Source organism: Chiloscyllium plagiosum, unplaced genomic scaffold, assembly GCF_037043375.1.
Source record: "Chiloscyllium plagiosum isolate Xiang-an unplaced genomic scaffold, Cpla_swu_hap1 HiC_scaffold_2, whole genome shotgun sequence".
Lineage (NCBI taxonomy): Eukaryota > Metazoa > Chordata > Chondrichthyes > Orectolobiformes > Hemiscylliidae > Chiloscyllium > Chiloscyllium plagiosum.
This window is the reverse complement of record NW_028270140.1, coordinates 24,396,463-24,409,800: the sequence shown is the minus strand read 5'-3', so window position 1 is coordinate 24,409,800 and position 13,338 is coordinate 24,396,463. Positions and strand designations below refer to the sequence as shown.

General features: G+C 40.5%; 1 protein-coding gene across 17 annotated transcripts in view; it reads left to right on the top strand.

Moving 5' to 3' along the window:
* LOC122563699 (adhesion G protein-coupled receptor L3) overlaps positions 1-13,338 on the top strand; it is a 681,177-nt gene that overhangs the window by 585,680 nt on the left and 82,159 nt on the right. For all 17 annotated transcript variants that reach the window (XM_087995292.1, XM_087995289.1, XM_043717974.2 and 14 more), the window contains 4 exons: positions 1,025-1,234; positions 7,036-7,256; positions 10,108-10,174; positions 11,220-11,311. In XM_087995292.1, the coding sequence (XP_087851418.1) occupies positions 1,025-1,234; positions 7,036-7,256; positions 10,108-10,174; positions 11,220-11,311 (590 nt within the window). The remainder of the gene's footprint in view (positions 1-1,024; positions 1,235-7,035; positions 7,257-10,107; positions 10,175-11,219; positions 11,312-13,338) is intronic.

The window sequence follows — 13,338 nt, the reverse complement described above, 5'->3', positions numbered from 1 at the left end:
CTTTGGATTGTAGGAGGAAACTGGAGCACCCTGCGGAAACCCATGCAGACATGGGGAAAACGTGCAAACTCCACACAGACAGTCACCCAAGATGGGAATCAAACCAGGGTCCCTAGCACTGTGTGGCAGCAATGCTAACCACTGAGCCACCGTGCTGAAAATTGTTAAGAGTCAGTGAGAATTAATGAGAGAATTTCAGGGCTGGAAAAGAAAAGGATAAAAAAGAAAGCCTTGCAATTATGTACTCTACAACTCACAAAGTCCTGAAGCTTTACCAGTTGTGAAGTACTTTTGAAGTGTAGTCACAGCTGTAAAAAGGAAAAGGAAGTGGCCAATTTGTGCACAGCATTCTCCCACAAACTTCAATATAATGGCCAGATAATCTGTGTATTTTAGTGATATTGATTGATGGTGTAGAAACTAAACACACAAACCTTTGGCTTGGAGCCGGGTGTACTATAACTGAGCCAAATCTAACACAGATGGATATAAAAGGTCCCATGGCACTTTCTGAAGAGAGTAGGGCACTTTCTTGCAACTTGACCAACTCCACCAAAACTGCCTGAAAAGAAAAACTGCAGTGTGTTGTTACATCAGCAAATGTGGACACTCCACAATGATTATACTTCAGAAGTTTTATCTGCAGTAAAGTGTTTCAAGGCACCCTGAAGGAATGGAAGGCGTTATGGAAAAGCAAGTTGTTTCTTAAAAAAAGAATTGATTGACAATTATAACTCATTAGTCTTTGGTTCTATGCCTATCTTGTCATTATTGCAAGATTATGAAAATCAATAATGTATGTAAGTACAATAAACTGTTCCAATGAAGAAAGCATAAGGTAAGGGAAACCACATGTGAGTGTTTTTTAGGTTGAAAATGATTTTCTGAAATCAAAAGTAGCCACAATGATTTGTGATTGATTTATTTCCTTACCTTGACAGGTTGCAATAAGAATAGATTTCTGTGCCGTATACACTAAATAACACTTGTCTGTTAATTGATCATTTCCTTACTGTGTTTCCAGTTTAGTGACCCTGTCCATGAGCTGCTGTTGGAAGTTATTACCTGGGTCGGAATCCTGATATCACTTGTCTGTCTCCTGATCTGCATCTTCACCTTTTGTTTCTTTCACGGACTTCAGAGTGATCGAAACACCATTCACAAAAATCTTTGCATCAGTCTTTTTGTGGCTGAGTTGCTTTTCCTAATCGGAATCAATCGTACAGATCAACCGGTGAGCATGTCTAGTTTCATACTTAAAGACCTAATAGACTTAATTAAAATGGTATTCACATTGAAGCCTTTTATATTAAAGGAAGTCCCATGCAGTAGTTTCTTTTACTCATACCTGAGGACAAAGTGTATTTTCCCAAATGGTGAGCCCTTATATCTCAACTAAATTGTTCTGTATGTGAGAACTTTGAGAATGAGAGCAAGATATTCCCTCTCTGAAGATCTTTGCAGTTAATGCTGATTGTTAGGGTCAACTACTGGAAAATTTAAAAATTAAAGAACCTTGAACCCTTATGAATCAATTTTTGTCTCTCATCCATTGAGCCATTGGCACCAATTTTCTTTACTATCAATCTGATCAAGATTAAGAAACTCTCAATAGTCCTGGAATTAAGCCCTAAAAAAAATTTGGCAGGTGCTTGTAGGACTTCCTTTTCTTCCCTGTCTTTTTTTCTCATCATGTGAAAAATGCTAAACCAATTTTGTAAGGATGTCTGGCAATCTTTACGGAACAATTGATACCAACTTGAATCTGCGTCATCATTCGCTACATTGGAAACTCTGTGTATGCTAAGTCTCTAACTCAAGTCAGCTGTCCTCATACCAACCATCACCAATGTTAACATTCATGGGAATGTTTCATTCTGTCACAGAACCAGTGAAAAAGTTGTAGACACTTATCCAATCACTTTCCTAAAAGGCTGTGTGTAGACAACTTTAACAGTTTCAGGTTTAAAATATTTCCTTGGATGAATACCACTTGAAGTATAGTGGGATGGTGCTCACGATCAACTTTGAAGCTGTTTTATATAATTAAGATGTTAAAATGCAGAGACAAAGTACGTTCCACTTAATTGACTCTGTCTTCTCTCCTTTAAAGCTTAAGAAATAATAAACCATATGCCTTTTCGTGAGAGCTGGTTTGAACATTCTGTTTCTTTCAGGTGACTTAAAATGACGAAAACTGTGCTATTAAATTTAACTATTATTTCTGACACAAGGATGACACTCTCTCTGTGTTCTATTTCTAAACTGTTTGCCCAGTCTAGTGCTTTGACCCCATTCAGATTATTGGTCAAGATGTTGACTTCCATCCGTTTGTGATTTACATGTACTCCTCAGAGTGAGAGTTTTGAGAGGATATCTCCTGCTGGTCCATGTCAAAAATGCCACATCTTAGTTTTCTCAGCTAAAACTACTCCACAGTCATCCCACTAATGATGCCCTAAAAAATCCTCCCACCCCCTCACCCCTGCACTGATCCACTTTCAGTTCTTCATTAAGAAAGAAGAAGTTTGAGGAGCTTGTGTAATCTCTACAAGTTGGGACCATAGCCTGTTGGATCTTTTCCTTCTCCTCGTTCACTATGCCAGAGGTCTTCAGGGAAAGGGTAGAGAGTGACACTGGGTGACTTACCCTTGAAGAGAGATGGCACAGACAAGATTGAGTTGAATGGCACCCTTCTGTATTGTGACTGTTCTGTGATCTTGTTCAATTATTCACACTCTTGATTGCTCCCTGTTCCAAACTTAGCCTAATCCTTCCCTATCTCTAATTTTTCTCCTGGCAATCCTAATGCTGTCTTTGAGTCCATCACGTCTGGCAAAGCCTCCTCTTGTCCCCTTGACCACATTACCACTAAAGTCCTAATCGTGCAATTCCCCTGCCTGGTGGTATGCAGGCTGCACAACAGCTATCATCACCGTACCTCAAAGAAACTCAATCTTAACTCCTTACAAGCTGCCCCATCTCCAATCTTCCCTTCTGTGAAGTATTGTTACCCCTCAAACATGTGCCCTTCCTTCTCATGATTAAAAAATTCATTGTAAGTTGAAGTCAATTCGAACTGTCTGTAGATTACGACTCTCCACTGATTAGCGGCTTTATTGACATAAAAGAAGACAGTTATGGTTGTGGAAAACATTGCAGCACCTGTTCATTGTTGCAAGAAGTCCTCAGGGTAGTATCCGGGCCCCGACCATTGTCAGCTGCTTCATCACTGACGTTTCCTCCATTGTATCAGAAGTGGTCATTTTACTGGTGACCACAGAGTCTTCAGCCCAACATGAACCTCCTCAGATACTGAAGTAAAGCATACCCATATGCAACAAGATGTGAACAACATTCAGGCTTGGGCTGCTAAATGACAAGTGACAGTCAGGTGTCAGGCAATGGCCTTCTCCAACAACAGAGAATCACCTTGATATTCAACAGCTAAATTATCATTGCTAAATCCACCACCATCAGTAAGATCGGAGGTTACTATTGACCAGAAACTTAGTTAAAAACAATGACTGCAGATGCTGGAAACCAGATTCTGGAGTAGAGTGGTGCTGGAAAAGCACAGCAGTTCAGGCAGCATCCGAGGAGCAGGAAAATCGACATTTCGGGCAAAAGCCTTTCATCAGGAATACAGGCAGAGTGCCTGAAGGGTGGACAGATAAATGGGAGGAGGGTGGGGGTGGGGTGAAAGTAGCATAGAGTACAGTAGGTGAGTGGGGGAGGGGATGAAGGTGATAGGTCAGGGAGGGGGGTGGGGGAAGGTAGCAAAGAGTACAATGGGTGGATGGGGTTGGGATGAAGGTGATAGATCAGAGAGGAGGGTGGAATGGATAGGTGGAAAGGAAGATAGGCCGGTAGGACAGGTCATGGGGACGGTGCTGAGCTGGAAGTTTGGAGCTGGGGTGAGGTGGGGGGAAGTGGAAATAAGGAAACTGGTGAAGTCCACATTGATGCCCTGGGGTTGAAGTGTTCCGAGGGGGAAGATGAGGCGTTCTTCCTCCAGGTGTCGGGTGGTGAGGGAGCGGCGGTGAAGGAGGCCCAGGACCTCATGTCCTCGGCTGAGTGGGAGGGGGAGTTGAAATGTTGGGCCACAGGGCGGTGTGGTTGATTGGTGCGGGTGTAGACCAGCTACATAAGTACTGCGATTGCAAGAGCATGTCAGATGCTGGGGATTCAGTGGTGGGTAATTTGCATCCTGACTTTTCAGTGTCTGATCACCGTGTGGGCGGCACTGTGGCACAGTGGTTAGCACTGCTGCCTCACAGCGCCAGAGACCCGGGTTCAATTCCCGCCTCAGGCGACTGACTGTATGGAGTTTGCACGTTCTCCCCGTGTCTGCGTGGGTTTCCTCCGGGTGTTCCGGTTTCCTCCCACCATCACAAAGATGTGCAGGGTCAGGTGAATTGGCCATACTAAATTGCCTGTAGTGTTAGGTAAGGGGTAAATGTAGGGGTATGGTTGGGTTTCGCTTCGGCAGGTCGGTGTGGACTTGTTGGGCTGAAGGGCCTGTTTCCACACTGTAATCTAATCTAAATCTAAATCTTAACAAGACACAAGTCAGGAGGCTGACAAAATACTCCCCACTTTATGTGCAGCTCCACTGACATTTAAGAAACCTAACACCATTCAAAACCACTTGATCAGCATCACATCCAGAATCATAAATGTATGCCATCAGCATATTCTGGAACAGTGTGCTGCAGCATCTCACCAAGACTTCTTCAATAGTACCTTCCAAACCCAGAACTTTGGGCACCTGAAAGGAAAAGGGCAGCAGACGCCTGAGATTACCATCACCCTGTAAGTTGCCCTCCACATCACTCACCATCCTGAATTGGATCAATTATCGCCAATCCTTAGTTGTCACTGGGTCAAATCCTTGATCCCCATCCTTCCTCATATCAATGTGACTCAACCTGCATCACATGGACAGATGTAGTTTGAGAAGGTGTTTCAACAGGATCTTGCCAAGGGCAGTTGAACGTATGTACCTTGCCAGGTACAATCAATCCCTCGAACATTATTTGAACAATTCCCAACTTGAATCATTTCAATTAGATTTTCATTCAACCTTAGCTCTAAAACAACCTTAACTGAATTTCCAAACCATGGTGACTTAGATTTTGGACATGGACACAATATTTTCCTGCTCTGACATTCTTCCTGCTTTGCCCAGTTTGGTGGGGCTGTCACCCCAGAGAAAGAGCAGTGACAGATTTTCCATTGAGAAGTGAAATCTTGGCTCGAAATTTAGCAGGGACCAACTTTAACATGACTAAGCGAGGGCTAGGTGTATACCATTCAATCCCTGAATCTGTTGTACTGTTCATAGCTGACCTGCAATTCGACTCCATATATACACCTTTGTCCCATGTTCCATAAAGCATTTGATAGATTTTTGTTAACCAGTCTTCATTTGAACCTAACAATTCACCTTAATTCAAGAAGGGACTTTCACATTTTTTGCGTAGAAATGTTTCATGATTTCTATTCCAGAAAGATCGAGTATGAATTCTAATAGATGATATCCTTTAGGCTTGTACAATGCAACCAATGGAAATAATTTCTCTTTGTTCCAATTTATACCTCATTTGTCCAAAGTGAATGTGACAGAACATGTAGGGGCTAATTTTCAACTTCACTGACTGGGAAGAAACCTAGCAAATCTGGTTTTCTGTTTGTTGCAGGACTTGTTTTTGTTTCTCTGGAATGTAAATTGGTGGGTACTACAATAACCACTGGGTGCCCAACTTTAGATTATTGATCCAGTGAGAAGGTTGAAAATGACATCACATAATACTCAGTGATTGTAACTAAAAGTGTCTTGCCTTCTCTACTTTTGAATCACTTACACCTCCTACAATTTTATTCCTCTCCTCCATATACACTAGTGCCATACATTTGGTAAAATTATGGTCAGAAATTATTTGTACTAATCATCAATAAGCTATTTACAAACTTTTACATTCTGTAATCCTCAATTGAGTCAACACTTTCAGATGAGCCAACTTATGTACTTTTACTAAGTTTTAACTTGTTCAATGTCATTTTTCCCTGTTCTGACAAACATTTCTGACTTGTTTTTGACAGATAGGATCGCTCAGAGTAGGTACGATTAAAACGTAGCCGCTCCTTCCCTTCAATCCACCACTCTTCAGACGAGATTACTGTTTTTGTAAAGCATTGTGAACAGCAGGAATTTTTCCTATAATTCTTCAGCACTTTTCAACTGTCTACTTAGCAGTCAAATTGGTGCTTAAAGGAATGATAGATTGTCCATTTAAGCTAGTATTTGTGATGCATCCTGTTGGTTTTCTTAGTGGTTGGCTATGTGTTTAGTGTTTAACTATTTTAAGTCAAAACAACCGAAGTCTATAAAGTTTAATGATTCCAGGAATGACTGATGGATTTTGAAAAGCCGGCTGTGAAGTGGGTCAAAGCCCACTGCGAAATCTTTGTAGTGACAGTTGAGGGTCATGAGTTGAGTCGTTATATTTGTTAAAATTCCAGAAGCATTCCCTTGCTGAGAGTTAGTCAATTAACATTGTTTTTGCTACAATAGACAAAGACTTTATGATTCAAAGAAGATAATCTACACTGGTGGAGAAAGAAGAATACAACAATTGATCTTTAATGGACACAGCCCTTATCTCCCTAATTGTATTTGCTTAAACCCCACTTCCTACATTTCTCACCCAAGATCATTTCTCTTGCATCATTGTTCCTCTACTCCCTCTCGGGCACACACAAAAAAAGCTCTAACCAAATACATCAGTGGCCCTCTGTAGAAGTCATGGAGATTTTTGAGATGGTTACATACTCAATATCCAAGGTAAACATTAAATTTCTGCCGCCATTGAATGTGCAAACTTGTTACCTGTAAGGGCCTTTATCACATGTAACCTCAGCTCGTCATTATGAAGAATTTATGATAATTGTAATACCTGACTCTCACCAGGATTGTAAATGTTAAGGAGTAAGAGAATCCATCTTGCTCATCTGTCTATTTGTTTCTTGCAGATCGCTTGTGCAGTATTTGCTGCTCTGCTTCACTTCTTTTTCCTGGCTGCATTCACATGGATGTTCCTGGAAGGTGTTCAGCTCTACATTATGTTAGTGGAGGTCTTTGAAAGTGAGCACTCCCGCAAAAAATACTTTTATCTGGTTGGATATGGTGTACCTGCACTTATTGTTGCTGTTTCAGCTGCTGTGGATTACCGGAGTTATGGAACAACAACAGCGTGAGTTTTTCAGTTTGCTTTGAAAATCCATTACCAGAAGCACTGATTACTTCTGTCTGATTGATGAATTCATAAACATGGGCTCCCAGTAATTTGGTTGGAATAATTTAGCTATCTTTTATCACACCGCAGCCACAGATTTGCACAAAGAATATAGATGGAGATGATTACATCAAGTTGGATCATTTTCAGTTGGTCATTTGTCAGTAAAGAACTTCATTTATGGCGTAACTTCTCACCTTTCATATATCAGGACAATAGGCCATTTTCAGCAATTGATTATTTTATTGGAGAATGGGAGTGGGACAAAGTCTGCAGATTTCTGAATCCAACCATTGTTGTGAAATGTGGGTCACATTGTGTGGGAAATAGTTTCCCAATGTAATTTTCACCAGGGCAGCCAGTAATGGCCAGGCTCATCACTCAATTAAAAATGACACTAGAAGCTGAGGGGCCAATCAGAGGACTTCCCACTTAACTAACAATCTGTGACGGCAGGCGAATAAGAGTGCTGCGTAATTGAGGAGCTATAACTGCAACATTCTCAAATTCAAAGATGGGGTTTTCTTTTCAGGCAGGCGACCACTACATTCTGTGGAGACAGGGTCATCTAGAGGATGACCTCTGGCTGTTGGGTCACCCAGTTGAGAGTGTGTTGCTGGAAAAGCACAGCAGGTCAGGCAGCATCCGAGGATCAGGAGAATCGACGTTTTGGACCAGAGCCCTTCATCAGGAATAGGTCACCCACCCAGTTAGATAGAAAGGGCCCCTGGGTCTGCATGGATCACTGGCCCTTGTTATGTTACTGGGGAGTGTGTCGAAATGTGCCCTCCAAAGGGATTTGTTCTGTCCTGTTTCTCTTGAAGAGATCTGTTCTGCACCTGGACCAGTGTCTACTGCACAGAAAGAGGAGTAAATAGCTTTAGGGTTTATTTTAAATTAGACAGAAGAAGCATGAGTGAGTGAAATTAGGCTCACACAGACCCAGGGTTTTAGTTTTTCCTTTTTTTTAGATTCGATTAGATTTCCTACAGTGTGGAAACAGGCCCTTCAGCCCAACAAGTCCACACCGACCCGCCAAAGAGTAACCCACCCAAACCCTTTTTCCCTTTAACTAATGCACCTGGCACGATGGGCAATTTAGCATGGCCAATTCACCTAACCTGCACATTTTTGGACTATGGGAGGAGACCGGAGCACCCGGAGGAAACCCACACAGTCACAGGGAGAACGTGCGAACTCCACACAGGCAGTCGCCCGAGGTTGGAATTGAACCTGGGACCCTGGTGCTGTGAGGCAGCAGTGCTAACCACTGTTGAAATTTCTCTCTCTCTCTCTCTCTCTCTCTCTCTCTCTCTCTCTCTCTCTCTGTCTCTCTGTCTCTCTCTCTCTCTGTCTCTCTGTCTCTCTCTCTCTCTGTCTGTCTCTCTCTCTCTCTCTCTGTTGCAAAAGCTTGACTTCGCTCTCTGCTGCTAGATTCATCTTGTTGATTTTTTCTTTTCAGTTGGACTGAAGGAGATTGCAAGTGAGGGAAATCTGTTTTGTTGAATTTGCCTTTGAAAATGATGCTGATATATTGGAATGGTTGATGACAACAACCTCCACAGCCACTCCCACCACTACCTTCCTATCCTTCCCAACTTGCCGTCTTCCCCTGTCAGTGGCAAAGTTGCCTGAGGATACGATGGTCTGAGGAAATTGGCAGATTAGCTACCAGACCTGCTTCTACATCTCGCTAAATCCAGCCCCATCAGGTTCTGAACTTCAAGCTCCTGGTGTGTTACAGTAAAACCAGCTGGTTAAAGATACTGTTGCCTTACCAAAATTACTATACAAGCCTCTGGATAACTGCTACTCTTAAAATAAATTATTCGTGCAAAAGAAAATATGTTTTGTGAATGAAAGCAGAAGAAATTGACAGAAATGTTTGCGCAAGAAAAATCTTCAAATAAGCATCCTCTATTTTTGTTTCATTTCACACCCGTTGCATCTGTTAGGTTTCCCCAGTTCTCATGAAAGGTCATTAACAGGAAATATTAATCTTCTTTCTTCTTCAATAGAAGTTGTCTGTCCTGTTGAGTATTTCCAGTATGTTGCTTTTTATTTCAGATTTTGAATATCCGCAGTCCTGCTTGCATGCACATAATCCCAACTATCCATCCCATCCTCCTTGAGAATGCTTTGTTGAACAAATGAAGTCATCTGTCCATATTTCTGCATTAACGATATCTCATCAGTAGTAGCACGTTTAAGCAATTTTTTATGTGATTAACTGTGTTTGTGGGATCTATAATTTTCACTCTTGAACGCACTTCCAGGCCCCTCTTTTTTTTAAAGTTTGCAATTCTATTCAGATGTACTTGTCAAATCCATCCTATCCATTTATCACAAATGTAACAGAATGAAGCAAGCAATTTTCAAGAGAACTACAAATTTGATCCTGCCGAATGTAATGGAAATTAGGTGATTAATAATTTAGTTCAAGGTCATATATCTGTCTGAGTACTCTGCAATATTTTCAAGCCAGGAATTATTCCTGCTTTTAATGGGACATAGTTTTAACAATCTGAAAGCTTGATCACCACACCTCATCAGTGCTGGTACACATGTGCTGTCATCAAGTCTTGTGCCATTTCTCTGCTTTTTTTTCCCCAAGAGTTAATTATCTTCTTCCATCAATGGTGCTGTCAAAAAATGTGCCTATAATTCAACATTTAAATGAACAATGGTGTAATAATTCCTGGCTCTCAGCAGCCTATTTTGCAGAGTACATTCCTCTCTGTCAGTCCACTGTTGTTGATGTATGTCTTGCACTCAGACCTTGAATGCTGTCCCTTGCGTTTCATTACAGATGTTGGTTGAGGCTCGACACCTACTTCATTTGGAGCTTTATAGGTCCTGCAACCTTGATTATTATGGTAAGTACTGCTAATTAACACAGCACCTCCAAGGGCATAAAGCAGACTTTCACTGGACCTTCGCTGTACGTTCTTAATTTATAGGCATTTATTTTAAAAATAAATAATCCTCTCTGACCCACTTAGTCACAGTGAGCAATTATGGGGCTTTAGTATGAAAAGGAATATGATTGTTATTTCTGTAGCTATAGGTTCAGAATGAATAACTGTAGTGAAATAGCCAATTAAGAAATATAAAAAGTGTGTTTTAACATTTAGTACTTCCAATTTTTGAAAATATATATCACAGTATTGTTCATTATAATCTCTGATTATCTTGACCTTAAATAGACACTTCAAATTTTGCTCCTAATTATAACCATGCAATTGTTTAAATGACAATTACAATTCTGAGTCATGCAGAATTTCTGAAAATTATTGCTGAAGCTGTCATAGTGTCATAGAGATATACAGCACAGAAACAGACCCTTCAGTCCAACTCATCCGTGACACCAGATATCCTAAATTAATCTAGTCCCATTTGCCAACACTTGGCCGATATACCTCTGAACATTTCCTGTTCATATATCTATCCAGATGCCTTTCAAATGCTGTAATTGTACCAGCATCCACCAGTTCCTCTGGCAGCTCATTCCATACACGCACCATCCTCTGCCACTACCCCTCCTCCCTCTGTCAGTGAACATCTCATTTTGTAGTGGTAATTCTCCTAAGCTGCTCAAACTGGATTCTGTTATAACAGTTCACCATGAATCTGGAAATCGGAATATACAAGTGAAATTCTCAATACATTGTGGATCAATATGTGAAGATTCTTTCAAATTTGTGATCTGAGATAGAGAGGAATGGCACTGATTTTTAGGTTTCTCACATTTTCATTGAAGAAGAAAGAACTCCCAAGGGAAAGTGATCTTCCCATGATGGTGGTTATCATTCTTGTAAACCTTAAGGAATAGTAGTCAGGGCATGAACAACCCTAAAAGAGATAGTATTTTAAAATTAAAAAAAATAAAACTTCATTTTGTTTTATTTCTTAAACTTGCAGTTAAATGTGATATTTCTTGGGATTGCTCTTTACAAGATGTTCCATCATACAACTGTGTTGAAGCCAGAATCTAGCTGTTTGGACAATATCAAGTAAGTTACTATGGTAAACTTCTGTGAATATTTTCTTCTTTTAGAAAACTGTTGTTAATTTAAAATCCAGAAATGAGTAGGTAGTTCCCAGATTTTTGCCAGCTTTGTGTTATTTAACAACTGAGCAATGCATTATTCTTTGAACTCTTTAATAACTGGAAAGGATTGTATTGTGTTGAGATGTCACTTGCTACCAACGCAAGGCCCATCTTACTGTTGATCCAGAATGGATTCTCCTCTTGCACTTTATATACTTGGCTCACAATTACTGGAATTGATAATAGTATTTGTTAAATAGCCAGAACTGTATTCAAACTCTAAAAACATGTTAAGTAACTGTCAATCAGCTATCTATTCCTCAGCTGCAATGTCACCACAGGTTCCATTTTCAGATAGGGTCATAAATGGGATGACATGAAAGACAGTCAACATTGTTTGGTTTTTTTTCTGAATTTTGAACCAGCATCTTTTTTTTATCATTTTAATCTGACATGCATCCCTTCCTCTTTATTTTCACTTTCCCTGGCCACTCCATCAAAACTGATTATATTTCTTAGATGTAAAAAATCCTTGCATGATTTCTATGTCCCATGCACATATAGTGAAAAAACATTGCCATTTGAGGATCTGATCGACAATACAATCCCAACACAGCTCTAGGAAGCACACAGTTCTGATGAATTTAAAGGGACAAAATGCTAGATTCTGTGGGGGTATTTTTGCAACAGGATTTTATGCAGTTGGCAAACTGCCAAGTGACTGTTTTGATATTCAAGCACAGCTTCAGGGCAGGTTAGTGTGACCACCCCGCAAGTAGATTGTATTGTCTTTGTTTTTGGTGGTTGTGAGTCTTTCTTGTAACTTTTAGTATTGATTTAGAGGATTTCTGTGATCGTAGTTTCACAGCAGAGAATTTCAACATTCTCACACAACATTAAATTCATCAGTGTGTAATTCCACCCCTACCTTGACCCCAACCGCCAGCCATATTTGAAGAATGGCCAATTATTTCCTGCTCAGATTTTTTTTTAAGGCAAATCCGCTTAAACTTTCTTTAGCCAACACTATTGTCAGTGTAGTGATTGTAACGAGGTCAGCCAGGTGGATCTTATGGAATATGATTTCCCTGATTGGACGAGGTTAAACAGTCCCAATCAGGGAGCCCTGGCTGACAGATATAAACAGGAGTGTCAGAGGTTCTGTTCACTCTGAGAGCTGGCTCTGAGGAAGCCAGACTACTGCCAAATCCCATGCACGTATAAATAAAGGGTGACGCGGTGACGAGATACCAACCTTTGTGGAGTTATTGCAAACAAGGGTGAGATTATGCAATCGTCCCGATTAATATGTCTCTTGCTAGCCCCTAGCAAGAGTCTCAACTCCCAGTGGAAAATGCAACTAGTTGGACCCAATATCAAGGTAGGCTGAGCTCAACTTCTTTTACAGTTATCCCAAATTTCTCACCACAGCCCTCATCCGTCAGGGTTCTGCCCTGTGTCCTAGCCAATAATTATTCCTCCGTCAAAATCACAAAAAAAATGATATAGTTGTTACCACATTGCTCTTTCTGAGAATATGCTGTGCACAAATTAGCTACCACCTTTCCTAAATGACAACTGAATAGATTTTGAAAAAGTGTATTATTTAACATAATCCACTTTTAGACTTCAAGTGATTATGGAAAACAGAATTTCAATACAAGTCTTTCTTGGGTTTGACTCCTCAAAGTGTGAACTGTGTCAGTTAGGAGAATGTGCTTCAGCTTGCTTCAACGTGACCATGCCACATCACAAATATCAAGTATTTAACACAGAGACAAAAGAGGCTACAGCAATTCAATCTTACCTATTATAGATTCCCCTCTTTAACTGAATACTATCTCATGGTTCTGAATGAATTTGGTTGCTAACCTTTTTTCTGTTGCTGGACACAATCCATAGCCAAGACTGTACATGTATTTTGAGAGTGCAGCATATAAAACACAGCTAACTAATGTAAACAATCTAGGATTTTATTTGTACTTTACC